The 27,937-nt window shown below is 35.9% G+C and overlaps 2 protein-coding genes across 2 annotated transcripts; one reads left to right on the top strand and one right to left on the bottom strand.

Moving 5' to 3' along the window:
- The first annotated feature begins 156 nt into the window (after positions 1-156).
- On the top strand, positions 157-22,693 carry LOC134274081 (uncharacterized). Its single transcript, XM_062756328.1, is given in 37 exon segments — positions 157-302; positions 658-720; positions 2,712-2,872; positions 3,624-3,872; positions 3,999-4,151; positions 4,491-4,689; positions 5,071-5,326; positions 5,555-5,720; positions 5,855-6,022; positions 6,127-6,276; positions 6,373-6,516; positions 6,640-7,068; positions 7,171-7,505; positions 7,629-7,811; positions 8,120-8,375; positions 8,627-8,774; positions 9,085-9,351; positions 9,611-9,868; positions 10,083-10,329; positions 10,511-10,736; positions 10,954-16,686; positions 16,790-17,122; positions 17,247-17,415; positions 17,809-17,993; positions 18,270-18,553; positions 18,643-18,790; positions 18,888-19,020; positions 19,135-19,382; positions 19,384-19,410; positions 19,555-20,136; positions 20,256-20,660; positions 20,763-20,883; positions 20,989-21,183; positions 21,306-21,662; positions 21,801-22,096; positions 22,218-22,289; positions 22,409-22,693. Coding segments are annotated over 37 exon segments (13,443 nt in total). The 5' UTR covers positions 157-250; the 3' UTR covers positions 22,454-22,693.
- A 454-nt stretch (positions 22,694-23,147) lies between these two features.
- On the bottom strand, positions 23,148-27,897 carry LOC134274080 (N(6)-adenine-specific methyltransferase METTL4-like). Its single transcript, XM_062756327.1, has 8 exons — positions 27,481-27,897; positions 25,697-26,048; positions 25,338-25,490; positions 25,182-25,251; positions 24,672-24,846; positions 23,894-24,293; positions 23,385-23,476; positions 23,148-23,203 (listed from the first exon to the last, which is right to left on the bottom strand). The coding sequence occupies exons 1-8, from the start codon at positions 27,694-27,696 to the stop codon at positions 23,162-23,164; spliced, it is 1,500 nt and encodes a 499-aa protein (XP_062612311.1). The 5' UTR covers positions 27,697-27,897; the 3' UTR covers positions 23,148-23,161.
- Between the last annotated feature and the right edge of the window lie 40 nt (positions 27,898-27,937).

Genomic DNA, 27,937 nt, shown 5'->3' with positions numbered 1-27,937 from the left:
ATCAACTGTTTTTCTACATAATCATGTTTACGTAAACGAGTTTTCCTCTATTGCGATGCTGACAAACAATTTTAATAAACATCCAAGAATAGTGCTGAGTGCTTAGCTATAGTCGTGTTTCAGTACCATATTGGTTGTATGCGCAGATGCTGGAGTTTGGACCCTGACACATCAATCAGCTGATATACTTATAAACACGGTAGATTCTGTTGTATCAAACATATAGCTTGATGTCGCCTGAAGCGACAACATGGATTATCGTTTAATTCTACTTTTGTCCCTCGTTGCGGGGTCGCAAGCGGGTAAGTATTTTGTAGATATCCCCCTTTTTGCCGCTGATATTTTCATTTTTGTTCAAAATTCTTTTTAAACACATTTTTTAAGGGAGATAAACATTTTCCTAACATTGCATTACAAAAACTTCAAAAGGTAGTGCGATTCTGCTATCATGGATGAATTTAAAAGCGATTTTCTTAAATCTGAATACGAACTAATTTGAAAAAAACCTACTTAATTAAATGATTTGCGATGAGTGGAGTGCAATTAAATTGTGAATTAAGGAAGAAAAAAGAAAACGCATAGTTTACAAGAGAAGTGCAAAATGAACCCTTGAATTATATTCTTCATGTTAAGGAGGTTTTCTTTGTTTTCGAACAGGACCAGTGCAGAATCTCAGATCTAATTTATTAGGACAAACGTCGTGTGCCAAACAATGTACAGGTAAGGTTTCTTATTACGAAAAAACAAACTTTGAATGTTCAAATAAAATATAAATGTATTTAATTAAAGTGTACTATCAATAGTTTAACTAAACCAATTGTAATATGCCATACTTTTTTCTAAATAATATAAATAGCAAAAAGGAAAAAAAAAAAAGGATTTTAATCACAATTTTAATTTTCCATTTAAAAAAATAATTATTCACCTTTAAGAAAAGGTGACATGTTGATTAAAATATTAGTGATAATACTGATAACAAATGACTAGTTCTAACAAATATGCAAATTAACCGACCTAACTGAAATTCGATTGGAGGAAAAGGTCACATGATCACCGTATTTTAGACTGTGAATTTAAGGTCAAAAGATACCCAGAGAAGGTGAATATTTAATATTTTGAGAGTAACGGAGATGGGCAAACAAGGCATGGAAATGCCAGTAAACCGGAGAGTGAAAAAATTACCACTCAGTATATTATATCGATTGTAATAATTTGATGTTTCAATTAACATTAATGTGTAACAATATCTCATTATCTCACTAGTGTCATACTTATTCCCTATGAAATAACATGTAATATAAGATAAATCAGATCTTGAAAAATACGTGCATCTCGATATAAATCCTTTTGATATCATCTTCGCTAGCCAAGGGTTTCTGATACGCTACTCTCCTCATGAACGGAGAGTAGCGTATCAAAAACCCTTGGCTAGCGGAGATGTTTTGATACATGAATAAGTATTTTTTGGAATAAAAAATATACTGTGTGTTGTGTACATGATTTTCTGTTGATTCATAAGGATGATGTTGATATTTTGTGTCACAAAGTTCTTAGTTTAAAGAATCAGAAGGGATGGCTATTTAGTAATTTTGTAAAATTTAAAATGCTGTTAATTTAATAATACATTTTATTTTAAAAATCTATACAAAAACCTCTGACATTATGAATTTAATAACAAATTCATACAAATTTAATTAACTTGAGATGTTGTAAATGTTTCGAATAATCCTGGTATCACATACGATATGATGCACTTATAAATGTACCTTCGATACTCAATAAACTGATATAACTTTTAGAATGATTTTGTTTTCTAAATTGGCCCCATACAACATTACATATAAAAGCAAAATCAAAACCTTATTGAGACATTGCTCACATTTTTCTAGTTATTTTCCAGGCTTTTTTTTTCCGATTTTGACATTTCACGTCAGTTTATCAAAATCGTGAAAAAAAGACTGGAAAACGTCAAGTATTTCGGACTAACATTTTTCCTACCTAATTTATTCTTTAACATGCAAGATATTTAATGCTTAAATCCCAAGAAATCCTTAACTTTTTACCATGATGGGGGGGGGGGGCAAGAGAAGTTTTATAAGTTAAATTTTCAATAATTATAACCTTGCTTATGAGGATAACGGATTTAATTTGTTTTTATACATTTGAAACTAAAAATACTCTGCAAGCTCTTTTTATATTTTTATATTTTATATTTAATTGGGGTTGGGGGTGTTCTCTACAGCGAATTGCAGAATAAAATTAAAAATACAGATTTTGGAGAGAATCGGAAAATATAATACCAAGGCTGGTTTTAATGGTTGGGAAATTTTACAAAGAATATGTTTTAGCAACAATTTAGTCGGTATAATTGGCTGAACATTTACAGACTTTTAATTACTTTTAAAAGTTCTTAACTTCCAAAAATAAAATTTAAACATAAAATAAAAAAAAATTATGTAATATATAGTATATTTTAAGATGAATGGACATGAAATAATCATTTGATTTCACTTCAAATCTACACTAAAGTACATAAGAAACTACGCGGAACTAAGAGGCTAGTAATATGGATAACAAAAGACCCCAATATATTATTAAATTGATAATAAATTCATGTTTTTTCCTTCAAATTTTAAAATCATTTACGTGTACATTAGTTTAAAAAAGTTGAACAGTACATTACTGCATTATATATTAATGTTATTTTTCAGATAAGAGTAAGTTTGGATATGTAACAGGAGAGACCTATAGATTTACTTATGAAGGAGAAACAAAGACGAGTATACACAGCGGTAGTAAGGAACAGGCCGGACTCAAGTTTACAGCTACAGTTCTAGTCGAAGTTCTCTCCAAATGTGAACTTTCACTCAAGGTAATGTGTCATTTCCTATTCTTACTTGGTGTATTTTGAAATTCAAGGAATGGACATACATTTGTGTCAGTTGTTTCCTTATGTTTAGCGTGTATGTTTTATTCTGCAACACAAAAGTCGCAGACTGGACTACGGTGTTTTTCCAAGAGAAATAGAATATTGGGGGGGGGGGGGGGGGGTTACAAACTCTAATCAACTGTATCTATAAAACATGTACCATATCACTAGAAACTGGTTTTTATACAACTTAGATGAGATTTAATTTAGTGCCTTTAAGTGTGATTTATTGATATAGGAAATACATTTAGCGATGTACATTTACTTCAAATAGCGGCGATGGCTTTCGCGAAAGGCGCTAAATAAAACACACAGCCAAAATGCATAACGTTAACAGTATGTTATAAAAAATATAAAGTACCCATTATCTTTTTTCATTATATTTTTCCATAGTGATTTATTATCATTCAACATCCCCCCTACTTTTTTAACGGATTTCATTTTTCGTACAACCTAAGGATATTCATTGTTTACTCAATTCGTGGTAGAGGGTGGAGGGCATTCATTTAAGCAAAATACATCTTCCTGAGTCAATAGTTTCTGATCCGCTCCGCTCCACATAATCTATGTGGAGCGGAGCGGATCAGAAACTCTTGACTTGGGAAGATGAGCAAAATAGGGATGATCAATCTTTATGTTACGAAATAAAAGCTTTTTTCCGCAAACATTCAGTTTGAAATGTTTCACACTGTAGCTGGAAGACGTTGTTCTGTCTGGATCTGACCCTAACTACCCACAGAGACTGTTGACTGACACACAATCTAGGGATTTCAAAAAGGCACTGGAAGAGCATCCTCTACGCTTCTCCTTCCAAGATGGCATCATGGAAGAGCTATGCCCTCTTCCAGAAGAAAGTGCATGGGTCCTTAACATCAAAAAGGGTATCTTATCCTCACTACAGAACACCATGGACTCCTTCAAATCTGAACAAGATCTCGTTGAGGTGAGTCCTTGATAACTCCATCTTGTAGTAGAGTCCTTACTAACATGACTGTTCTCTTGTTACTTGTTTTATGCAAAATTTTAAAGGTTCTCATGTTTTCTAATGAAACAACTTGTTTATCAACAGACTGATGTTGCTGGGAAGTGCAGAACTCAGTACAAACTAAAACAGGAAGGCTGGAAGGCTGTGTCCATTGTTAAGTCCAAAGACATCAGTACCTGTCTAGAACGTCATGGATTTGATACCTCAATGGGATCTATCCTGTATGAGGTCCCTTCTGTAAGTACCAAACTGATCTTTTCTTCCACACACAACCAAGGTGCTGTCCTCTCTTCCACATACAATCACAGATGTCATAATCTCTTCCACATACATTAACCGATGTCAGTCTCTCTTCCACATACATTAACAGACTAGATATCATCCTCTCTTCCACATACATTGACGGATGTCATCATCTCTTCAACAAACAATCAGAGATGCCAGTCTTTTTTTCACATACAATCTCAGATTGCACCTCTTTTCAACATTGAATCATTAAAAGGAAGACATTGATGACAAAATTGAAGATGTAATTATACAGACAATATACAAACTTGGTACTTTTCTTTCTTACAGAGCCTTCAGTCACTTCCCATCATGAACAGCACCCATGAATGTGAGCAGAAGATCTCAACAGATGGTCACATGGAAAGTGTTCTTTGTCATGAAATTCACATGTTTAGACCTTTCTCCAAAGGAGACAGTGGAGCCATGACAGAAGTCACACAGTCACTCAAATTTGTCTCCAGGACAACAGGAACCACATCTAGAATGGGTGAGAGCATTGAACTCTATATTGAAAGTCACAGATCTGAAAATTAACAAAAGCCCTTGAAGAAAAGTTGGTGCAAAGTTTTTTAAAAATATGAGAGAAATTACTGTAAATTCCTAATTAAATGCTAGGAATTTATTATTGTGTAATTCTGCGAGAAGCATCACTTGTGAAATAAAATTTCTCGCTTTTATTTTTATGGTGCTGAAATCCATGTAAATTCTCTTTATCAACTGCCCATTCGTGAATAAATATCCTCGCGATTTGATGTTAAAGAGCCATATTGCTATAATAAGTACTCACGAAAAATAAGGAATCTACAGTACCATCAGAGAAGGCTTCATAAGAACAAATTTTTTAAATCTGGTAATTTTTTCTCTTCAGCTGAGGTTAGCAGACGAGACACTCTCTTGTTCAGTCAGATCCATGGAGAAAAGTCCATTATCTCCACCAAGAAGCAGGTGCAGGACAAACTGAAGGAGCTGTGTCTGTCTACAGAGAATGGAATCAGACCAGAGACCCCAGATCTGTTTGCTCAACTTGTCATGCTCATGAAAAGACTAGATTCCAAATCAATGGCTGAAATCTTTGAAGAGATCAAAGCTACCTCTTTCTGTCCAAACAACATGAAGAGAACCAAGTAAGCACCGCAGTTTCTCTTTTGGGGGAGGAAGGGATGTCAATTGAAGGGGATAGATCTTTTGCTTCTTTTTGGCATGTCTTCTTAAATCTAGACGTTATTGCAAAGAAAGAGAAAATGAAATTTGTTGAAAACCTTAAAAACTTTTCAATGTAAGAAAGTTTTTTGAGATAAGAAAGGTTTCTGAATTGTTAACAACTGTTTCAACCAATGGATTAATTCTTCCAGGAAATTCTACATGGATGCCATCCCTATGGTTGGAACAGGAGCTGCAGTCAGACAGATCACACAGCTTATAATGAACAATGATGTAACTGGTGCCCTCACTGAATCCTGGCTGGTCTCCCTCTCCTTTATTCAGCATCCCACCAAAGACATGCTCACTGAAATTTCTGTAAGTCTAATACCTGCATATCATTTCAAAAATAGACTATGCATCAACCAAAAAAAATTGAGCACTCATTTCAAAATATAGATCTACACTTTATTTCTATTTCCTAAAACTAATTTCTTTTTTATGATGTTCAGAAAATGATGAACACAGTCCATGGCACCAAAATACTGCTTCCTCTGTCCACCCTTTTGAATAAATACTGCCAAAAACAGTCATGTGAGCAGGACAAAGACATTGAAGATATCCTCACAAAACTTAGCGCTAACCTTGGAAGAGACTGCAGCAGCTCTAATGAGGAGAAGGTAGATCACCCCAATTGAATAAAAATATGTCTTTTACAAAATTACAGATGAACATAAGAGTATCTTTGTACATAAGGCTCACATTACAATTTTTTGTGTGGCAGATTCTGATGACTCTGAGAGCCATTGGTAACATTGAGCAGACCCAGACCTTTGTCCCAGTCCTGGAGCAGTGCTTCTCCAGAAAACAGAACTCCATGGGCATTAGGGTAGCCGCAGTAGAAGCCTACAGGAGGATGTCCTGTGCTGCTGATGTAGGCATAGAAATAATCTCCCATGATGTTTTTCTGAGCTTTATTAGAATCTTTACATTTACAATATTTCCTAACCCACATTCTTTTTTAACACAGAGAAATAACTTGATTGCCTTGTACCGAAATACTGATGAGGATTCTGAGTTGCGATTAGCTGCTTATCTTCAGGTTATGAAATGTCCTAATGACTTTGTCCTCCAACAAATCAAACAAACACTCCTTTCAGAAGAGGTTAACCAAGTAAGTTTTGTACTGTTACATGTATATTGACAAACAATATGACTGAATAGTTGCAAGTTTATTTGATACGTTAATGATTATATGAGAAAGACATGACAATGTAAAATAATATTTTAAAAAAAGGTTGGCAGCTTTGTCTGGACACACTTGATGAACTTGAGAGAATCCTCAAGCCCCTACAAGGAAACAGTTAAATCCATGCTGGAGAGTGATGACCTCCCTAAGAAATTCGATCTCGATAAACGCAAGTTCTCCAGAAACTATGAATGGTCTCACTACTCACAAGACCTGAACATGGGAGGAATGTTAGACAGCAACCTCATCTGGTCACCCGAATCCTTCATCCCTAGGTCAGTGTCTGCTAATTTATCTGTTGAGATGTTTGGACATTCCGTTAATCTACTCGAGATCGGAGGACGTGCTGAGGGCCTGGATTATCTTCTGGAATCCTATTTCGGACCTTCTGGATACTTTAAGGATGGAACAATCACTCCTGATGAGAAAGATCACAAGGAAATCAAGATGAAGAAACTGCAAAAGATTGACAAAAACGTATGTCTAAAAAAATATTTTTGAAAATTTGCATTGATTACACTCTTCAAACTCCATTACACTCCTATCTTCTTAACAATTTATTTCATTTACAACTTCCAGTTTGATAAGAAAGTTCAAGAACTGAAAGGAGCCATGTATGCAAGGGTATTTGGAAATGAAGTTTTTTACAACCAGCTGGGACAGTCTGCACCAAAAGCTACTGGATCAAGTTTCAACTTCCTGGAAATGTTCCAGGAACTGGCCAAAGGAAATGAAATCTCTTACACCAAAAGTAACATGTTTTTGGACAGCAGCATCATTGTACCCACCATTATTGGTCTTCCCCTCAATCTAACAGTGAATGGAACTGCCAGTGTGGATCTTAAAGGAAGAGCCACCATTGACATGACCAAGCCACACAAAACCATTCTTATTGATGGAATTATTGAACCAAGGTATTAAAAATAGAAGACAATGAAACTCTCCCTCCCCTATCAACAAAAAAATTCTTTGAATTTGAAAAAAACTTGCTTCATTTATATGGAACAGGATTATAAATTGTAATTTTTTTCCTGCAGTGGAGCAGTTGAGTTTGCCTCCATGATGAGTGTGGATGCCTACTTCACCAAGAGTGGAATCAAGATGACCTCCACCCTCCACTCCAGCACAGGGGTCAGCACCAAGATTGAGATCAAGAACAAAGAGGAATACATCTTCAATGTGGATGTTCCAAAGACCAAGTCAGAAATCATCACTGTCAAGTAAGAATCAAGTATATGTACAATAAAACCTAGTTACATGTATATCAAACACGCAGATAATGAGTGAAGCGATTTTCATTCCTAATGGTTTGAAACATAAACTGAATGGGTATAACAAATTTACTTTATATCTTATCAAATTTTTTTGTCTCTTACACTTTGCTATAAGCATGTTTGACAGTATGGTATGAAAAAAAAAACCTAAACTTAATTAAAAAAAAAGACTCATTGTGTCTTTTTTATTTTAAAGCATTGTTGAAATACTAGTAAAGAAAATTGAATTAATCAATTCTATATATTACTTTCAGGTCTGCCCTGTTCATGGTTTTCAAAGATCAGGAAAAGAAACAGGTGCCTGCTACAGAGGACATTGTCACCAAGAAGTTCTGCTCTGGACACACAATTGTCCAACTGACTGGTTTAGAGGTCTGTGGAGACATAGCTCACCCGAGTGCTAAGGATGACTCTCCCCCCTTCCCACTGAATGGCCCAGCACATGGTGTGCTCATTCTTCACAAGAGAGACACACACAAAGGATATCAGTTGGAAATCAAAAAGATCAATGTAAATACACATTAAATTATTCTTTGCATCAGCTGATTATTTCAAAAGACATTATTATAAGTGATGATTTTATTAGCACTATTTAGAAAATAAAATATTTTTAAAAAATATAATTAAATTGCGAATGCTTGTCCCTTGTATAACATAAAATTGCATTCAGAAATGAGATTTTATCTTATGTAAAATCATATTAAATTTTCATGCCTTTGAAAACAGTGTAAGGCTAATTTTTGAACTTACTTTCTTTATAGAACAAGAAACTGCTGAACTTTAAAGTATTTTATGACACACCCGGATCAAAGACAGAGAGAGCCACGGGATTTGAACTCGAAGTGAAGAAAGATTCCAAAATTCTGGAAATGAGTCTGACCTCTCCATGGAAGAAGGCCACATTCACAGGTCAGTTTTGTTTTTTTAATTTTTCAAAGATCCATCTTCTTTCTCTCTATTTTAGTTTTTCATTTCAAATATTACTTGCAAACATTGGGTTACATGTGTTACATACGTAAAGACAAGCCTCATCTTTGGAGAGCCACTTTTTCTACTTTATCTTCTGTTCAACATATTTTTGTGCAATTATTCCCTTACAAAAACCTCTGATTACAAAGATATGCATTTTTTTTTTACATATTACTTAATGTTCATTATAATGGCTGTATGGTGTGCTGAATTGTAAAGGTTTTTGATTTTATTTTTTAATCATCCACAGGAAGTTTAGTTGATGGAAAGAAAGAGAAGCAGTTGAATGGTCTGGCCACTGTTGATGGATCCCAGGAATATAGATTTGAATCTTCTGTTGAAATCAATGCCAAAGGCAATGTAAAAAAGTATAAGCCTAAAATGACCATCTCCTACCCTAAAGCCAAACCCATCAATCTTGACGGAAGTGTGAATGTAGAATACTCAAAACAAAAACAGACATTAGATTCTACCATTGTCCTAAAGGGGGTCCAGGATGATCCAATCACCATTGAAGGTAGGTTTCACCTTTCAATGATTGGTTCCAGAAGGAAGTTGCTAGTAGAAAATTATTTATGCTTTAATTTTGAAGAACTTAAATTTTTTTTAATTTAAAACAAAAAAATATAGTATTTAATTGGAAAAATGTATATCATTGAAATACTGCTAGAAATATGCAAGGATTTTTCTCATCCAAAAATGTTCTTTAACCATACTTTGCCTTGTTTGCCTCATTCTAAAATAAACCCTAATTAATTTATTTTTATCTTATGCAGCTGACATTAAGAATACACCAAAAGCAAGAGGAATCTCTGTTAAGTTTAACCATGAGAAGAAGAAGGAGTATTCGGCAGAAATCATGGCCAAGATTAATGCACAAACGAAAAAGACAGTAGTTTATCCCAAAATCCTCATCAAGACCCCCACCAAAGAACTTATCAGTGTGCGCGGCTCTCTTATTGGAGAACCAGGAACCTTTGGGAAAGTCGACCTGACCTTGGACAGAGTGTTCAGCTCTGCTGTTATTCTTGAAGGTAATTTACAACATATTCTTTATTAAAAAGGGGGTTTTCAATGGATTTTGAATAAAAACCAAATACTATAAAACACATTTATAACAAAGTGTCAGGAAAAGGGAGGACTTCAAAAATGTATGCCAAAAAGAAGATAAAACCTTTGCATAGACAGCTATTACTTTCAAAACAAAAATCACATAGAAGTACAATTACTTTTATTTCTTTTTTTAAGGTGATGTAAAGAAAATTGCAAAAGGAAAACGAGTTTTCTACAAAGCAAAAGCCAACTACAAAGGACCCAAGAAATCCAGCCTGAGAGTGAGAGTGAATATTGATAAGAAGCCAGTGGCAATGACCACACGAGTCAAAGCTGACTACAACTTTCTCAAAATTTTCAAAGGGGCAAAGGACAGCTTCACATATAACAGCAAGATTGTGAACAAGAGCACCAAGGCACTGAAAAATATCGTTATTAATTCGTGAGTAAACAAAACCACTTTGGTGAAATAAAACAGTGAAATAACCTTTCTATTAAAGCATCGATGATTTTTATTACTCTACAGTTCTAAGATAAATTCCCTGAAAATTGGGAAAACAAATTTCTGCAATAGCATTTTCTCTCCTTGGACATTATGATGAAACACTTCTTTTTATTTACAGAAATTTCAAATCATCAAAATTCTCTGAATATAACAACCTCTTGGCATTGAAATTTACCCATCGCTTCAACAAGGTTGCAGATCTGAAGTCATCTTTTGACTATGGCCGAACTTACACTAGCAAAGTTAACAAGCAGAGGGTGACTTTAAATGGCATCAGCAAATACAGCATTAAAAAGAATGGTGTTTCTATCACCTACAATGTCTCCCTCTCACATAAACCTGCAGTAAGTCATATTTAATGTTTGAGCTTGTTTACTCTATGAAACACAAAGTGAGCATCATAGATTTCTTAAAAATTTATCCATGCTTCAAAATCATACCAAGCAACTAAAAAGAAGTTGAAAATATATTGCAAATGTTGAAACACCCAACCTCAGGGTAAATATTTTTTAAAAATACACCCTTTGCACATTTACTTCACAATAAATATTTTTGTTGTAGGATCTAGATGCTGCTATTTCAGGCTCTCACTCACACACCAAAAAGACAATCAAATCAAATTTTGCCATCCGTTATGAGGACAAAAACACAGTTACTGCATCACTGAAACTGGAAGATGCAACTAAGAAATTTCCAAAATATAGTGGAAGAGCAACTTTAACCTACCCTGGAAGAGACATTGAAGTAGAGGCTTCTGGTTCACGGAAAACAGACAAGGAGGGCAAAATAAAAATGATTGTACAACACCAAAAGGGTGCCAAATCAATCATTGCAGGCGAGTACACTCAGAAATCCAATACCTCAATCGATGTTCAATCAAACTTCCAGATCTACAAGCAGAAGCCAGTCTCCATAAGTGCTTCTACAGATGTCAGCTACATTACCCCCAAAATTGATCTAACAGTCGTCCATGGTAATGATCAGTATGCAGTTATGGCCTCTGGAGAGTATGATCCACATAAGTATGGAAAACTCATGTCCCACATTCAGTATCCTTCTCGTAAAGTAACTATGGAGCTTGAAGGAGGAAAGAAAGAAGGTCAATGCATTGGTAAGGTGGATGTGAGCTGGGATGCTATCAGGGATGCAGACAAGAGAGTTTTGGTTCAATGTATCTCCAGATACAACAGCTTGAAGGACTTTGATGTTTTTACCAACTTAGAGTATCCAGGTCAGAAAATTGCTGGTGAGCTAAAGAACCTCATTAAAGCTGATTACAATTATAAGACGTCTGCTTCTGTCTCCTGGAGTCCACGTCATAGAGTTTTTGCAGAAGTAGAGCTTCTTGACAATCGTAAGAAATACAGAGGAGTTACAGAGGCAACAGTATCAATTCAATCATCCTTTAAAAATTTTGAGGAATATAAACTAAGAGTTGGAAACAGCTACTCCAAAAACGAGTATAAAGTCATTGCTGGCATAACCTGGGCAAAAGGCAAAACAGTTTCAGCTACTGCCACAACAAAGTATCCTGTTCTGCCTCATGATCTAAACCTGGATGTCAAGGTGAGCACCCCATTCAAAGGTCTAGGTAATCCTCGTGTTATCCTACTCAACCAGATCTCCTCTTCCCAGATATCACAGACTGGCAGCTTAAAAGTTTCCTGGGGAAACAGTCAGTTTGTTAACATTGAAACCAATGGAGAAACCACTGCTTTTGATCTTTCCAGAAGAGCATTTACAAGAAACATTGGCTTCTCATCCAGCATCCTTAATTATGAGAAAATCATTTTCAACATCACCCATCAAGACAATTTTGAGAAAGTGAGCTCTCATGCTGTTGTCACTCATAACAATGATAAATACTTGTACAAGATAGATATGGATAACAAACTGACTGGTTGGCAGCTAGAGAGCCGAGGAAGCTATGATATCAAGGGACCTTATGATACCATGTTTCTCCAATGGACACACAGAAACACTGACCGTGATATCAGAAGCACAGCTGATATCAAATGGGGTAAGAGTCAGACGTTCAATGCAGAACTTACCGGAAATATCCAAACTATCCCAAATCATAAGATCACTGGCAGATTCCAAATGAATGTCCCATCCAGCACACTGAGAAGAGTGGAAGCTGATTTTGAGCATGAAAATAAGATTGGATTTATCAAGACATATGGAAGAATTACAGCCGACAGAGAAAACATTGGTACAGTTGATTTGAAATATGGAAGACAGGTAGGGGAAGCTAAAGTGGACTTAACAGTGAGCAGTAGATACATGGATGACTTTAAATTAAAGTCCTTTGCAAACAGTGCCACCATGCCAATAAAATCTGGCTTGGAGATCCAGTGGAAGCCCACTCAGAAGATTGTTGCTGCTTTCACTCATTCTGATATTTTGAACAACCTAGAAAGCAAATTTACTCTGACTACTCCCTTCCCACGTGCCCAGAACATTGAAGTAGATGCAAGTCATAAATTAAATGGTATTGACTGGGAAGCAAAAGGTAGCGTTGCATATGCTCCCATGCAAAAGATCACAGTTGGAGGCATCTATAACTTGGTAACAGAAAAGAAAGCCCGTGTATATCTGACTTCTCCATTCCCAACCTTCCAAAGGCTTGAAACAGGAATCTTCTTTAAAGGAGATTTGAAAAAGTTCACAACCAACTTTGATTTTGAAATCAACCCCCTGGTAAAGAAAATCTCAGCCTCTTCTGATTGGAGTTATGACAAACTTTACACCAAGGGATCACTCAGATTGGACACACCTTTCCCACAATACCCTTACATGAGAGCTGAGCTCCTGAGCCAGTACAGCGTAGTAGCACGGCAATCTAGCTTCATGTTGGAATACCTTCCTACCCAGAAAATAGAAGTCAGTGGATCATATGTAGCTAAGCCTAAAAACCTTCAAGGAACCTTCACTGTCAAAGCCCCAGGATACCAACCAGCAACAATTAGCTATAGACAAAATGGAGATGTCAATGCTTTTGATAATCATGCTGAAATCAAATATGATGGAGGAAAGACAATGCTTGTAGACACTACATTTGGTCTGGAACCTAAGGTATATGGAACTTTCCATATGGAAAGTCCAATGAGAGGATACAAAACAGTGGACTTCCAATTTAACCATGAAGGCAAAACATGGAAAGACATAAGAACACAATTCCTCTATGGCACCAATAAAGACAAAATTGAAATTGAGACCATTTTTGACATTATTGGAGATATTGAAGCCAAAGCCATGATCAAGACTCCTTTCCCAATTTTGAAAATTGCTGAGGCTAGCTTTTCTCATGGTGGCACCTTCCCTAACCTCAGAACCAACATCAGAGGAATTTTCAATCACACAAGCATCGAAAGCAATCTGGAAACATCCCACTCAATGAAACTAACTGGAGGAAAAATCAACTTATCCACTACCTTCCCTGCTGTTAAATTTGCAGAACTGGCATTTAATCACGAGGGATCATCTGATAACTTCCAAACACACGTGGAAACCACGCATAACCAGAGGAAATATGAATCTGACACTGTTTTCAGCCATTCCACTGTTTTGACAGCATTAACTCAAACTTTCAAGACACCTATTCAAGGATGGGAAAATACAGTGATAACATTTAACAAAGATGGACCTCACACTAACTTCAAATCAGTCGCAGAAGTTCAATTCCAAGATGAAAAGATTTCAGCCAGCTATAATCACATCATACAGAAAGGTGATGTAGCAACCACAGCCACACTGAAATCACCATATACTGAAGACATCTTATTTAAGCTTGACCAAAACCAGAAAAAGAGAGGATTTACAACCAGTGTAGAATTCTCCATGGGCTCTGACAATAAATGGGAGTCTTCTACAAACTACAGGCTCCGCAACAATGAACTCATTCTTACTGTTGATGAAACTGTTATCATGGCAGGTGAGAAGTATACTGGAAACTTCCAGTTAGATCATGCTGGAGTTCCTCTTGCATTCTCCACTAAAGTTTCTGGTAAATACCAAAATCACAGCATTGGAACATCTGTTGATTTTAATGGACAGTCTGTAGATGACATACATGCCTCAGTGAAGATTGACTCCTCTTTCAAAGGATACACTGAAATGGTTCTTGTTGCAACACACAAGAAAAATAACAATGAATATAAATCTGAAGTAAAAGCCAGCATGGAAAAGAAACACACAGTATCTGTAGCTAGCACAGTTACTGCAGAACTTCCAAAAATGGATATTAATGTTGATGTAAAGACATCATTCAAGGATTACGAATCAGCCTCCTTTGCTCTCAAAACTGATAAACCATCTGACAAATACACTGGGGAAATTTCAATTACTTATCCTGATGGAAAGAAGATCACAGCTGATGGACGATTAAAGGCTGACTTCCCTAAAATTGATGCAAATGTTGATGTAACCACTCCTTACAAAGATTTTGAAAGCTTTGGAGCTACTGTAAAATCCACCAAATCTACTTCTGACCTTGAAATCCGGTATGGAGACAACAAGAAGATTACCAGCTCTATGTCTCAAAGTATAAACTTCCCAACCATGAATGTAAACTGGGCTGTAACAACACCAATGAACACTGTGTCAGCAGAATTTAATAACAAGAAAGTGGGTAATAGATACACAACTACCATCTCAACCAACATTAATGGAAAGAAAAGTTCTGCCAAATCAACAGTCTCAGTGGATCTTCCATCAGTGAATATGGAAGTAAATATCAAGAACAACCCACTTAAAGAGTACTATGATACTGAATTCCCATCAGACTTGACACTTGTTCTAAAAAATATGGCCGAAACAGCTATCAAAACTACAGATGTGTACTTGACTGTTGATGATATTGAGAAGGCAAGATTAAAATCCAGCATTAACTCTGATGACATTTTGGGAGATATCACCATTACCCTCCCTGAAGGAAGAGTAATCTCCATTTCTCACCAATCTCAGGGCAAGTGGGAACGCACTTTGGATGCCTCATGGAACTTTGGGCCAAAACATAACATGGCGACATCTTCAAGGTGCCAAGTGAACTTCCCAGATATTGATTGCTCCATCAACCTACAATCAACTTACCATGAAGTCATTCAGGTCACTGTGGTCAACACTGTCACTGATGATCTGATCTCATCTTCAGTGTCTGCTTCCTATGGAAATGCAATGAGATACAGTGGAGAGATGACCCTCACACCAATTCCTTCTAATCTTCAATTCCATGTTAAAGTGATGACACCACATGAAGGATTCAAATACTCAGAGGTTTCATATGCTCTAACTAAAAATCAGGAGACCTATTTAAGTAAACTACTCATCACCTCTGACAAAATTTCCACAATAACCTGGGACATTAGGCAAAAAATACAAGGAATTTTTGATATTGACTACTTTAGCAAGATCACAAGTGATTTTGAAATTGCCAAACTGTGGCAGTTTAGTCTCACTAGCCAAAAACAGGGTGAAGAGTACATCATGATGGTGGAAACTTACATGGACCCAATAAGAAAGATCAGTGCTGATGCTTCAGTTATCCTGAGGGGACAAACTGGCAAGTCTAAGCTTCATCTTGCAATTGAAACACCATTTGAAGTCCTTAAGAGCTTTAAATATAAGGAAGACCAAACAACTTCTAAGCAGCGTGAGGAACACATGAGAAACACTAGAGCTATCCTCATACAGTACAATGGAAAGACATATTTGGAAGCAGATGAGGAATTTGAATTTTTGATTGAAGATGATTGGTTATACGATTATCAAATTATCTTCAGGCATCCTAGACAGATGGAATATTCTGTCAATCTAAAGAAGGAGGCCAATCTTTTCACAGGAAAGTCCACCATTAATTGGAACAAAGAGGAAACTAACAGCAATGTCCAATTCAGTGGTCAAGCATCCATTGCCAATAACAATGACCTTCACAATCAAATACAAATCGAGGCTGTTCATGCAACAAGAACTGTTGGCCTGGATGCAATTCTGCACAGAACAACCAATATGCAGAGAGCAAAGATGGTGGTGACATGGGACAAAGATAATAACAAAAAAGCTGGATTTGACCTTCACCAAGATAACAAGAAGTATTCCACAAAGGTGGTCATTCCATCAAGATCTATCGAAATGGTCAATGAGTATGACGATACAAATCCTGTTGTCTGGAGTGAGAACACTTTGTTCTGGGATGCTGATTCTGACAGAGACCAAAAGGCTGGCATCCGTTTGACCAAATCTGGTAAACGCAGCACTGTTCATCAAATTGACATCAAGCTGCCTACTTTCAACAAGGTATGTATCTGTGGTAAAATATTTAATTTACAATTACATGTATTTTGCTTAAAATTATCCTTTATGCCATGGTATCTTATCAACATATATTCTTTCATTGTAGGAGTATTCAATCAACGCTGTTACTCAGCAAAACAAGAAGCTTTTTGAAAGCACTGTTGAGTTTTCTTATTCTCCTCAAAAGAGAAAGAACATTGTGATGTCTGTCCGAGTAGATGATATTTCTACAGGATCTCAGTCTTCCAACTACACCTGGTCCGTAGGAATGTCCCAGCGATTCAGTAAACTTGACATTACCCTGAGTGGACATTCTGGACAGTCAGACATGAGTGATACTTTTGGAATTGGTGTGCAATACCTTACAAACCAAAGACAGAGGAAGAATATGAAGATGCTGATGGAGATTAAAAAAATGCAGAAAGAGATTGCCCTTTATGTGAGTTTTGCAGTGGACTTTTTTAACTAAATTTAGATATATACTGTCTTGCCTTCTGACTTCTCTCTGATTTGAATATTACATGTACCATTACAATCATTACATCAAGTGATCAATATTTCAGATGGATGTGCCAAGTGGCAAATCTTTAGGAGTCATTGGTCGTGTTGAATCCACATCTCCTCTATTAGTTACTGTAGACAGTTTGGATAATGGCAGACAATCTGAAAAACTTAGAGTCAAAGTTGATCAGAATAAACGAAGTGTTGAGCTCAAGGCCAAGTATGATACAGGTAATCTTCTAAAGTAAAACATCTCCAAATAACCAGAATGTTATTTTTCATTAGCATGCTTATTTTTTTGGGGGGGGGGCAATAAATTTGCATGAAAATATTACATTAGATACAAATCTCTTTAGTCAGAGTGAAATTAAGCGGATGCTGTATGTGCACTTGAAAAAGTGGGCTTTGTGTTTTAGCAGCTTTGAAAATACTGATCTAATTCATGAATACTGTTTATACTGTTAATGTATACAATACAGGAGTGGACATTTGTAGCACTAATTCACAATTACATAAACCACTCCTTATCAGAGATCACATAAATTTTGAATATGTTAATGTACCTTCATGTACAGTATTCTTTTGCCACAGATTTTAATACAATTCACTCTTTAAAATCATTAGCTAATCCAAGATCAGCCCTGCACATGAAGGCAGAGTTACCAACCAAGAAAGACCTTCAGGTTGAGATCTACAGAACCGGAGACTTTGATCAGGTTACCGACTCCCTCGTCAACGTTCAGCTTCAGGACTCCAGATTCCTTCACTCAAAGATCAACTGGAGGCCAGAAATGTTCGCAGACGCCATGGTAACACATATTTCTAGTTCAGCAAAATTTCTGTGTATTTCTTTTTTTTCAGCTTATTTTAAATTAATTAATGTACTTTTAAGTTTTGGGTTATTCTTCGATAATTTAAAATATAATTAATTACAAGCACCCCAATTTTTACTTCTTGTTTAACATGTATGCAGTATATGGCAGTGATAGTAAGTTAAACTAAGCCTTGCAAACACCTATACTGCAAGTTCTAAAGTACAAACATACCTGATAGAATCTAAATTTTAAACCCTTGTATGTTGATAGGAGTTTGCCACACAGAGAATGATGAAAGATGCCACAGAGGCTAATGCTGCATTTTTGGAGGTGGGAACTGACATTGCTAATGAGCTGGCCGGTAAAGATTCCACCCTCAGCAAGGAACTGATGGAAGAAATCAAGCCTTTCACCGAGGCTCTTGCCAAACAAGTAGAGAACTTCCAGGAAGAACTTAATGCCCTCAAACAGACAATTAAGAACATGAAGAAAAATAATGACCTTTACTTGGGTGACCTCAACCAATTCTTTAACAACTCCATCCAGGAATTCATGTAAGAATACTTCAGCCCTCTCTAGATTTTTAGGATGATGGCTAAACAATATGAATGTTTAAATGCATTATGACTTTGATTCCTTGCAGTGTTGCCTATGGCAGAGGTCTACGACAGATGCAGACTTCATACAATGAAATGAAGACCAAAATCACTGAACTATCAAATGAAGTCAGAACCTATCCATTTGCAGAGAAATACACCAAGATGGTTAATGATATGTCATCCAAATTTGAGGTAAGAATTAAACTTGCAGTAAATATCTACAAGTATACTAAAACAATATTATGACATTGATGTGATATTCCTGTGATGTATCAATTTTCTTCTTTAGGAATACAAAAAAGAAGCTCATAGTTGGATGATGACGGAGATAAAGAGCATGACATCTAATATTAAAGAAAACATCCGTCTCCTTCAGCAAAAGATCCAAGAACTTCTTAAGAAGACACAGACTATTGCATCACGTATGTTTCCCTACCAAACTGTATAATACAGACACATTTCTTAGAAACAATGACATATTGATTTAGCAGAAATATTTGAAAGATATATATGATGAGCTTCTTCTCTCTTTACAGAAAAACTGGACTTGATTCTGCAGCATCCAAATGTCCAAAGGATACAAAAAGAAGTGTCTGCTCTCTCCCAAAGACTCCCAGACATGCCTGATATGCCAAACTACAATGTCTACGTCAAAAAGGTCAAATCTGCCATCAAAGGCATCGACATTAAGAAGCCATACAATGATGTGGTTACCAAGGTAACAGCTGTTGTGAACGATAAGTACAATGAGCTCCAGAAGGACCAAGACTTCGTCAAGTTCCAATAAACTCATGAAGGAGATCTATGAGCAGGTATATAAAACGTTTTATTTGTAAAAAAAAATTGTAGTTAACTTTATCACTTGATTCTTCAATTAAAATATTATTTGCTTATAAATGTGCTCAAATACTACTTATTAAACCAAAATAACATTTAGATTTTTCTCTTTATTTCAGTTGTCCAAGGAATTTGAATTTTTGTCCATCAGAAAACAACTTATGGATATTGCCACTCAGATGCATGGTGATATCAAGAAATTCATTGTGGAAGACATAATTGAAATGAAAATCTTAGGTTTGGACAAATCCAGAGTCATTTCCTTTGACCCTGAAAATGGCAAAATTGAGGTAGATATCTATCTCCCCACCAAGATGGAAACCCTTGACCGCCTGCCCAAGATCCCAGTTACCAAATTCAGAAATGTAATGAAGGATGTTGCAGGAAAAGTTCAGACCATCATACCTGATACCGATTTCTGCTTCTGGGACGTCTACTATAGATTTAGACCTGCAAGCCTCAACCCCATTGACTGGATCCCTCCCTTCAAGGGCTATGCCTATGTGGCTGGTAACAGGCATTACATCACTTTTGATGGGAAGAAATTTGACTTCACTGGTGACTGCAGTTTCATCTTGACTCGTGACCTGGTTAACCAAAATTTCACTGTCATCATGAACTACAAGCCAAACAAGAACACCATGGAATCTCTCCTGGTTCTGGCTGAAGGAAAGACAATTGAAATCTTCCCCGACTTCACTGTAAGCTGCCGTTGTTTTCTTCCTTTATATTAAGTTTTTAACAAAAAATAGCCTATTGTCTGTAGTTTTACAGGTAATTGATGATTAGATAATTTTTCATCTGTTCATTCTTTTTACAGGTAAAGATAGACAACAAGCCCCATGAGTTCCCATATATTTCCCATAAATTGAGTCTTGAACGAGTAGGAAACTGGATAGAATTGGATACTGGACGAGGACTGGTCATCACAGGAGATCTTCCTAGCAATGTGTTCACACTAGAGGTCAGCGGCTGGTACTTCGGCAAACTGGCAGGATTGCTGGGCACCTATAACAATGAACAGTATGATGAACTGACCACCTCTGACAACCAGATTGTCAAGAATGAGGATTCCTTCTACAATAGCTGGGAGGTCAGCAAAAAATGCAGACCCAATGGAAACAATGCTGTGGACATCATCCAGGATTCTAATGATGCCAAGTACATCAAATGCTCCAAAGTCCTCAAGTCCTCAGATTCTGTCCTTAGGCCTTGCTTCAGACAAGTATGTTATGACAATTGTTTTGGATTACAAAAAAAAATAAAATCAAAATTAGAAAAATATTGTTCAGTATGTTCTATATTTACAACCATATTTCCTTTGAAGGTGAGTCCAGACAAAGCCTTTGAGATGTGCTTGAACCAGGAAGATGCCTGTGCTGCTGCCAGATTCTATCTCCATCAGTGTCAACAAGAAGGTGTCCATCTCTCTCCTCCAAAGGAATGTGGTATGTATGAAAATCTAAAAGCTCTAGCAATTCAGCTTATGATTAACATCATATAGACGCAACTGTTTAGTCCTATTTATGTGTTATAATGTTCATAACCAACAGTTCAGTGTGTTGCTCCTAATGAGGAGAGTTTCGTGGCTGGTGAGACCATCAGGATTTCCTCAATCACTGATGATTACAAGCCTGTTTCGTCTGCTGACACAATTTTCATTGTGGAGGAGAAACCATGCAACAGAGAAACAACCAAACATCTTGGATCTCTGGTCTACGAAATTGAGCAAGAACTCACCAAAACTGGTATGTTTATTTCTTCTCCAAAATTCCAGTATGATCTCTTCTTTTCTTGACTTTCAACATTTCTTTCAAATAATAGCTCTGTAAGTATACCAAAAACAATGCAATATTCATTCCTTTTGCAGGTATCTCAAACAACAAATATGGACTGCTAGGATTCAACAAGAAGGGCTCTCATGTTCACACAATGGAAGGCCAATTACTCAACGACGCTACCAAGTTTGTCATGGGTGTAGAAAGCCTCACTTTCACTAGTCATAAGACAGACACCCTAAGAGCAATCCTTGAGGCTGCCAATTATCCATTCCGTGCTGGTGCAGTCAAGAACATCATCCTTCTGCAATGTGGAGTCTGTTCCGATATGAAAACCATGCAATACCACCAAATTAGACACATTCTGCAGTCTAGAAATATCAGATTCCACATTCTGAGAGACCAAGAATTTATGCTTGGAAACAGAATTCCAAAACAGAAAATCTTAGGTATGCCCTCTTTTTTTAACTTAATGTTTTCCAAGATAAAGTCAAGTATACACATATATTTCCATTATTTACATTAAGATTTTTAAAATTCATTAATCACATAAATGCAGATTTTATGATGACAAAACCTCTTCACAGGTGTTGACAGAGACAGGAAATACGTCCTTCATAACTCAAACGACCAGAGTCTGGAAAACATGGATACCCCAGTGGACACCTGCTCCCATCTAGCCCTCCTCTCCAATGGTTCCATCTTTGATTCCAGCTCCATGCTTATGAAGAAGGTCCGCCACCAGAAGATGGCCATTGACACTATCAGTAATCGTGTGGCCAAGTCTTCTATCCCCACCCAGTGCCAGGTTTGTCAGTGCGAGACTGATGAGACAGGTGCCCCCCGATCAGTCTGCAGAAGTTGTTACTCAGAAATGAAAGATGTGAGTAGGATTTATTTAACATATTCATAATGCAATTTTTAATGATGTAGGTGTGTAGCTATGTGATTTGCATCTACAATGATTTACTGTTCAAACCTTTTTGTAATTTTCCTTGTTATAGTACCTTAGTCTTTGGTGGAGCCAACTTAGACATCCAATGACACTCGAACAAGAGATTAACAAACAATTTCAGGTAAAATATTTTAAAAAGTCCCATAATACCAGTTACATTAAAATACTACCAATGATAAGGAGCACTCTGCACTTTTGCATTTTACAAGAATTCTAATTAAGATTTTTTTTCTTTTATAGGAGTTCCTGAATGCCAAGAAAGGATGGGCAGTCCTAACAGCATAAATGTGATGATGTTTACCAATAAAACAATGACTTTACTGTGATTTTTGCAATGAACAATGCAAATGTTTTCACTCATCACCATGACAACAGTACTCATTAACCATTACCTCCTACAATACATTCCTGTGAATCATTTGTTATTTTTATGATGAAGTTCAATGATAAACAAATTTCAAATAAAAATCCTGTATATATTTGTGACATTATTTATTGTTTATTGTTAATAAAGTATAGAATATTTTTGACACATTATGATTTATATTTTGTTTGTAGCATTGACAGCTACTGTTACTTAAATCTGCATCTTACAGATAAATACAATTAAAACATAGAAGTGTTTTTATGTATGCAGTGAGTATATACACAGAATAATACATTCATACTCATAGAGTGTTAGTGACATGTATGAATCTGATGAAAATTTTTTTAATTTTGTTTAAAAACATTCAAATTTTCCAATTTGACTAGTTAGTCAATTCTTGTTATCTTAATTCAACAGGAACTGAGATTAAGTTCTGAGGATTTGAGCAATACAATCCATTTTGATGAATTCAATTTTAATTAAAATATGTGTGATTGTAACTAATATTTAAACTTCAGTTTGATAGCTATGTAGCAATTTATTTTCAAACTAAAGAAACAGTTTCATCATCCATTGAATTAAAAATATTCAATTAATTAAATGATCTGTTTGTGTCTTACATACCTTTATTTGAATTCATAAAAGTCCATGTGTTGATGAAGGAGTACCTTTAACAGAAAGAAAGATAAAATACAGTGATGTGTCCATTTCTCTGCTTTTGATTTAAAAAAAAAAAAAGACAAATCTTTGATGTTCTAATTAAATATAAATTTGGCAACCCACGGAAACGAATTTTTCAATGATCATTTAGTATATGAAATGCATGTATACCTTTGAATACATACTCACCTCATTTCCCCAGCTTGTCCAATGTGGCCATAAATTCCTTGCAAACAACTCCAAGCATCTTGGGTTTTCTTTTAAGTACTTCTTGAGAACCTCTGAAATCAAAATAATTGATATATGCTTTTTCATTGTTTATTTCATGTACAGGGACATTTTATTTTCATGAAAAATTTTATAATAAATAACAACTGGATATCTTCAAAGATAAAGTAATCCTTCCCCTTTATAATATTAGAGGGGGGGGAGAGAGCTACCTGTTACTGTATTCAGGGTAATACCGATAAATTTATGTTCAAAGAGAGATTTATAACTATGTCTCTTTTAAATTGGCTGTTCATGAATTCACCCACTGATGACCACAGCAGCAAAATGAGTGAAAATAAGGGAGCAAAAATTCCCCTGCATACAGATTTTACATTATTAATATTTATTTACATAATGTTCAGTTTCCATTTGCTATGTATTACTGTCTTTGAACTGATTACTCTTTAAACATCTTGTGTTTTACTCACCAAATAGTGGAGGTTTAACAGAGTGTAGAGCACAGGGAACACTGATTATGACTCGACTATCAGGAAACGCCTCCAAATCTTCCCCTTTCTTTTTGTAAACACTGGAGAGTTCCTTTGATCCACTATCTTGAGGAATCCCCACCACCAAGGATCCACCACTCTCAGTCACTATTTCTTTTTCCTCTGTATCAGTTTTTACACATGAAATTTTAACACTGGCAGAATCACTTCTGCTGGTATTTTCCTCTTTATTTTCCTTGGTTGGTTTTTCACTTGAATTCCTTTGCCCCATGCAAAGCTTGGGCTGTTGTGGTTCATTGTATCTTCCAAGTAGTATTATTTCGTACGGCTTCTTGTGATCAGAGTTTATGTCATAAATCATCTCACCATACTTGGTAACCTATGGGAAAAATGCACTTTTCTGAAAACTGTATGTATTTATATGATACTACTGATCTGTGATTCATGCATAAACTACAAATGATTGTTACACAACTTAGAAGATACTGTAAATGTATTATATTTGGTGTGTACGATATTTAGCGGAAATTCAATTTTCAACAAGTTTGCGTAAATTTGATTTAACGCTGTCTGAATTTGCTAGTTATAAAAGTTAATATGCAAAACATTTAGCGATGTACTTGATTGAGCGGACTCTGCTTTCCACCAAAATTGCTAAATAGAATACATCGCTAAATGTAATACGTTTACAGTATATTATTAAACTATCTTGCTTACTGTAAGTGGATCATTTTGGACAAACTCATTTTAAACTGACCTTTAACCAATGCCATTCTGCCACATGTGTGACTGACCACTTTGGGAAGAGAGTTTCCTTGACAAACTCGAGGTGCTTCATTCTGTTGGTTACCCAGACAACCACCAAACAACCTGGAGCTGCCAGCTTCTTCATACAAATACTCAGTAGGTCCTCATCTCTCAGACTGCCATACCTAGTCAAGATTCAATAAAGATATATTCACATCAAGTACTGTATTACTTGTGAAAAAAGAAACAGAATTTTCTTTACATTCCTATCATTACCAAATATAAGCCATCTCTTGTCTTAACTGCTCTAAGTTTTCAGTAATTAAAAATGTTTGGAGCAAAGATGCTGAAATGCAATTCTTGAACATGTATGCAATTGAATTCTGACACACAGTTTGAGGCAAATTTGCAGCAAACTCTTCAAATCACTGACACAATGTGTTGCAAGTGAAAAGTGTGCTGAAAACATGTGGCACTTTTTTCCCTTGGGTAAGGGTGCTTCTTTCTCTTCAAAACATACATTTTTTTCCTCTTCACTGACTTGTTCTGCCATGGTGGGTCTAGCACAATCAGATCATATTTCTCTTCATCTGTAAATAAAGATTTCCATTATCAAAATCTCCACTTATAAAAACATTTGAATTCATGTGGCCAATTTTTCTTTGTATTTACCTACCAGATGTGGGGTAAATGTTTTGGAGGTGGTTGAAATCAGACAGGAGGAAAGTAGACTTGTGGGGTACAATGTAAGTCTCTGAGTCAAAATGACAAAGCCTGGGGATGCTCCAGTTATTCCTGATAACTCTGTTCACACAATCTGACAACTTCACTAGAAACAAAAATACAATACCTCAATGTTAAATTGAATGCAAAACTGTTTGGGTTTTTTAGGATACAGGGAAAAAACATTCAACTTTATTTGTCCAAAATCATTATAAACTAAAAGCTGTTTTAATCATTATTTACAGTGTAATTCAAAATGAAATTTTAGATTTTTATGTAATATGCTCCTAATCTCAATCTTTGATCACTTACTTTGTTCAGTCATTTCCATGACTGGCGGCTGGCAGTCAGTGAGCGGAGCCTCTGTTTGACAGACATCAATTAGAGAAGTGTCTCCTCCCCTTATACTAGCCGCACCTCTTGCTGCTATGTTATTGTCCAACACTTCAGGCCCTGATACTTCATTGCCTGTCTCTGAATCCTCTTTATCCTGCACGTCTTTCCTTGCAAGAGAACTGACAAATTCACTTTTATCCCGAATGATTCCCATTGCTCTAGCTTTGTCAGTTAGTTTCCTGTGGACATCTGTCACCCTCTGGACAATTTGTGAATGGTACTTCTTGGCCTCAATCTCTCCTATGTTAAGCTCTGACTTTCTTTTTCTCTAATAAAATAAATAACAATAAATCTTGACCGAGTTGTATATGTCATTGAGAAACAAAGTTGTATGATTAACACTGAATTAGTTAGTTTGGAACATTTTTTACCATAATGGATTGAAAAATTTGAAGAATTTGTTTTTTAAAATGTTCATCATAAAAGAAAATCCAGTTAAAGAAATGGGGATGGGAGTTTACTATTATATGTAAATAGCAAGATTTCTTTTAAGCTATAAAGTCAAATAACTAATAAATGTGACAGTTGTGTAATGCTTTAGAAAAGACAATTCAACATAGGACTCTACCTAACACACATCACATTCAAATATTGTTTTATTACATACTTAGTAATAAATACAGGATTTTTGCATATGCGATATGCCTGACATCACAATAGCCATATCAACCCTGCAGTATGATATGGATTTGTGGGGCTAATACGGATTAATATCACACCCTTAGTAAATTAAGCCTAAAAAAAACACTAATTGTGATCATACAAATATTTTGGGGGGTACATATTCTTTATTTTTAACTTTTTGAATATAAGGATAATCTAAATGACAAAAAAATAAAAATTTCAAATTATGGATCGGGCACATTTGAAATAGAAGTAAACCCAAACCGCATGAGACAATATTAGTTATTCAGGTTCAATCAAGGGTGTACGGGGATTTACCCCAGGTTTTATTCTAATAGACTATAAACCCTGAGGCCGAAGGCTGAAGGCAGAAGGGTGTATGGAATACAACCCGGGGTAAATTCCCATACACCCTTGATTGGACCTGGACAGGATTTACCCCGGGTTTTATTCCATACACCCTGAGGCCGAAGGGTGTATGGAATACAACCCGGGGTAAATCCCCGTACACCCTTCATTGGACCTGGATAACAAATTTATTTCCTATGTATCCATAAAAATTCTTTGTAAACATAAATCCAATCTACTTTGTCCAACCTATCGATAAGATTTACTACGTACTACAATGCATCGTGAAAAATTAAAAAAACTATGCATTGTGACGTCATGTTTTATTTACACCCGGCTCAAGTCGGGTGTACGGAAATTTACAACCGACTTTGTAACCAATCAAAGCTCGTGTTACAAGCTACATAGGAAATAATAGATCATGTACATGTAAGAACTCCGTGCATGATTTTTTACTTATTTTCTCATCTAAATGTGTACTGTATTTTATTACTAAATATGTAATAAACATAATAAAACATATCCTTTTCCACATCCCATCCTGTATCAGTCCTCGACCAATATCAGCCCTCGGGCCTTAGGCACTCTGGCTGATATTGGTGTCTCGGGCTGATACAGGATGTGATTTGGAAAAGGGTATATGTTAAAGTATTCTCTATATATTTGCCTCTGATATTATTTGAATATTTCAACAATCTTTATTAAAGTTTCAGCTGGGCCTCCAATACCTTTCTCTTGCGCTGTGGTACACCCTTTTCTTTTGAGGTTTGTTCTGCCAAAACCTGGGAGTCCATTTTGTAAGGTTCATGAATGTCAAACAGGTCTGAAATCAAACTGCACGAGCCAACAGTCTGCGTATTGATTTGGACTTTGTTGTAGACTTTCTCAAGTGCTTTAGCATGATCAATAAATGCACCATCTGAAGTTTCTATTACAACTGCCATCCTGATAGATTCTAAGATAGTATATACATTGTATTTGAATTACATATTACACCTAGACCTATAATTACGTACATACCCAAACTGTCCATTGGGGTTTAAATTTCTGGTCAATGATACTTTTCACAATGAAATATATTCCTAAAGCATATTAATGAATAAAACTCCAAAAGACCTAACTGTAAACTATAGTGTCAATGCACACTCCAGATGTAAACAAACTTCCATGTGCCACTGAAGAGTT

Source organism: Saccostrea cucullata, unplaced genomic scaffold (assembly GCF_032062105.1).
Source record: "Saccostrea cucullata isolate Sc308-1 unplaced genomic scaffold, CSIRO_AGI_Scuc_v1 ctg497, whole genome shotgun sequence".
NCBI classification, from domain to species: Eukaryota; Metazoa; Mollusca; class Bivalvia; order Ostreida; family Ostreidae; genus Saccostrea; species Saccostrea cuccullata.
Note: the sequence above shows the minus strand (reverse complement) of the source record. Positions and strands in the feature narration are given on the sequence as shown.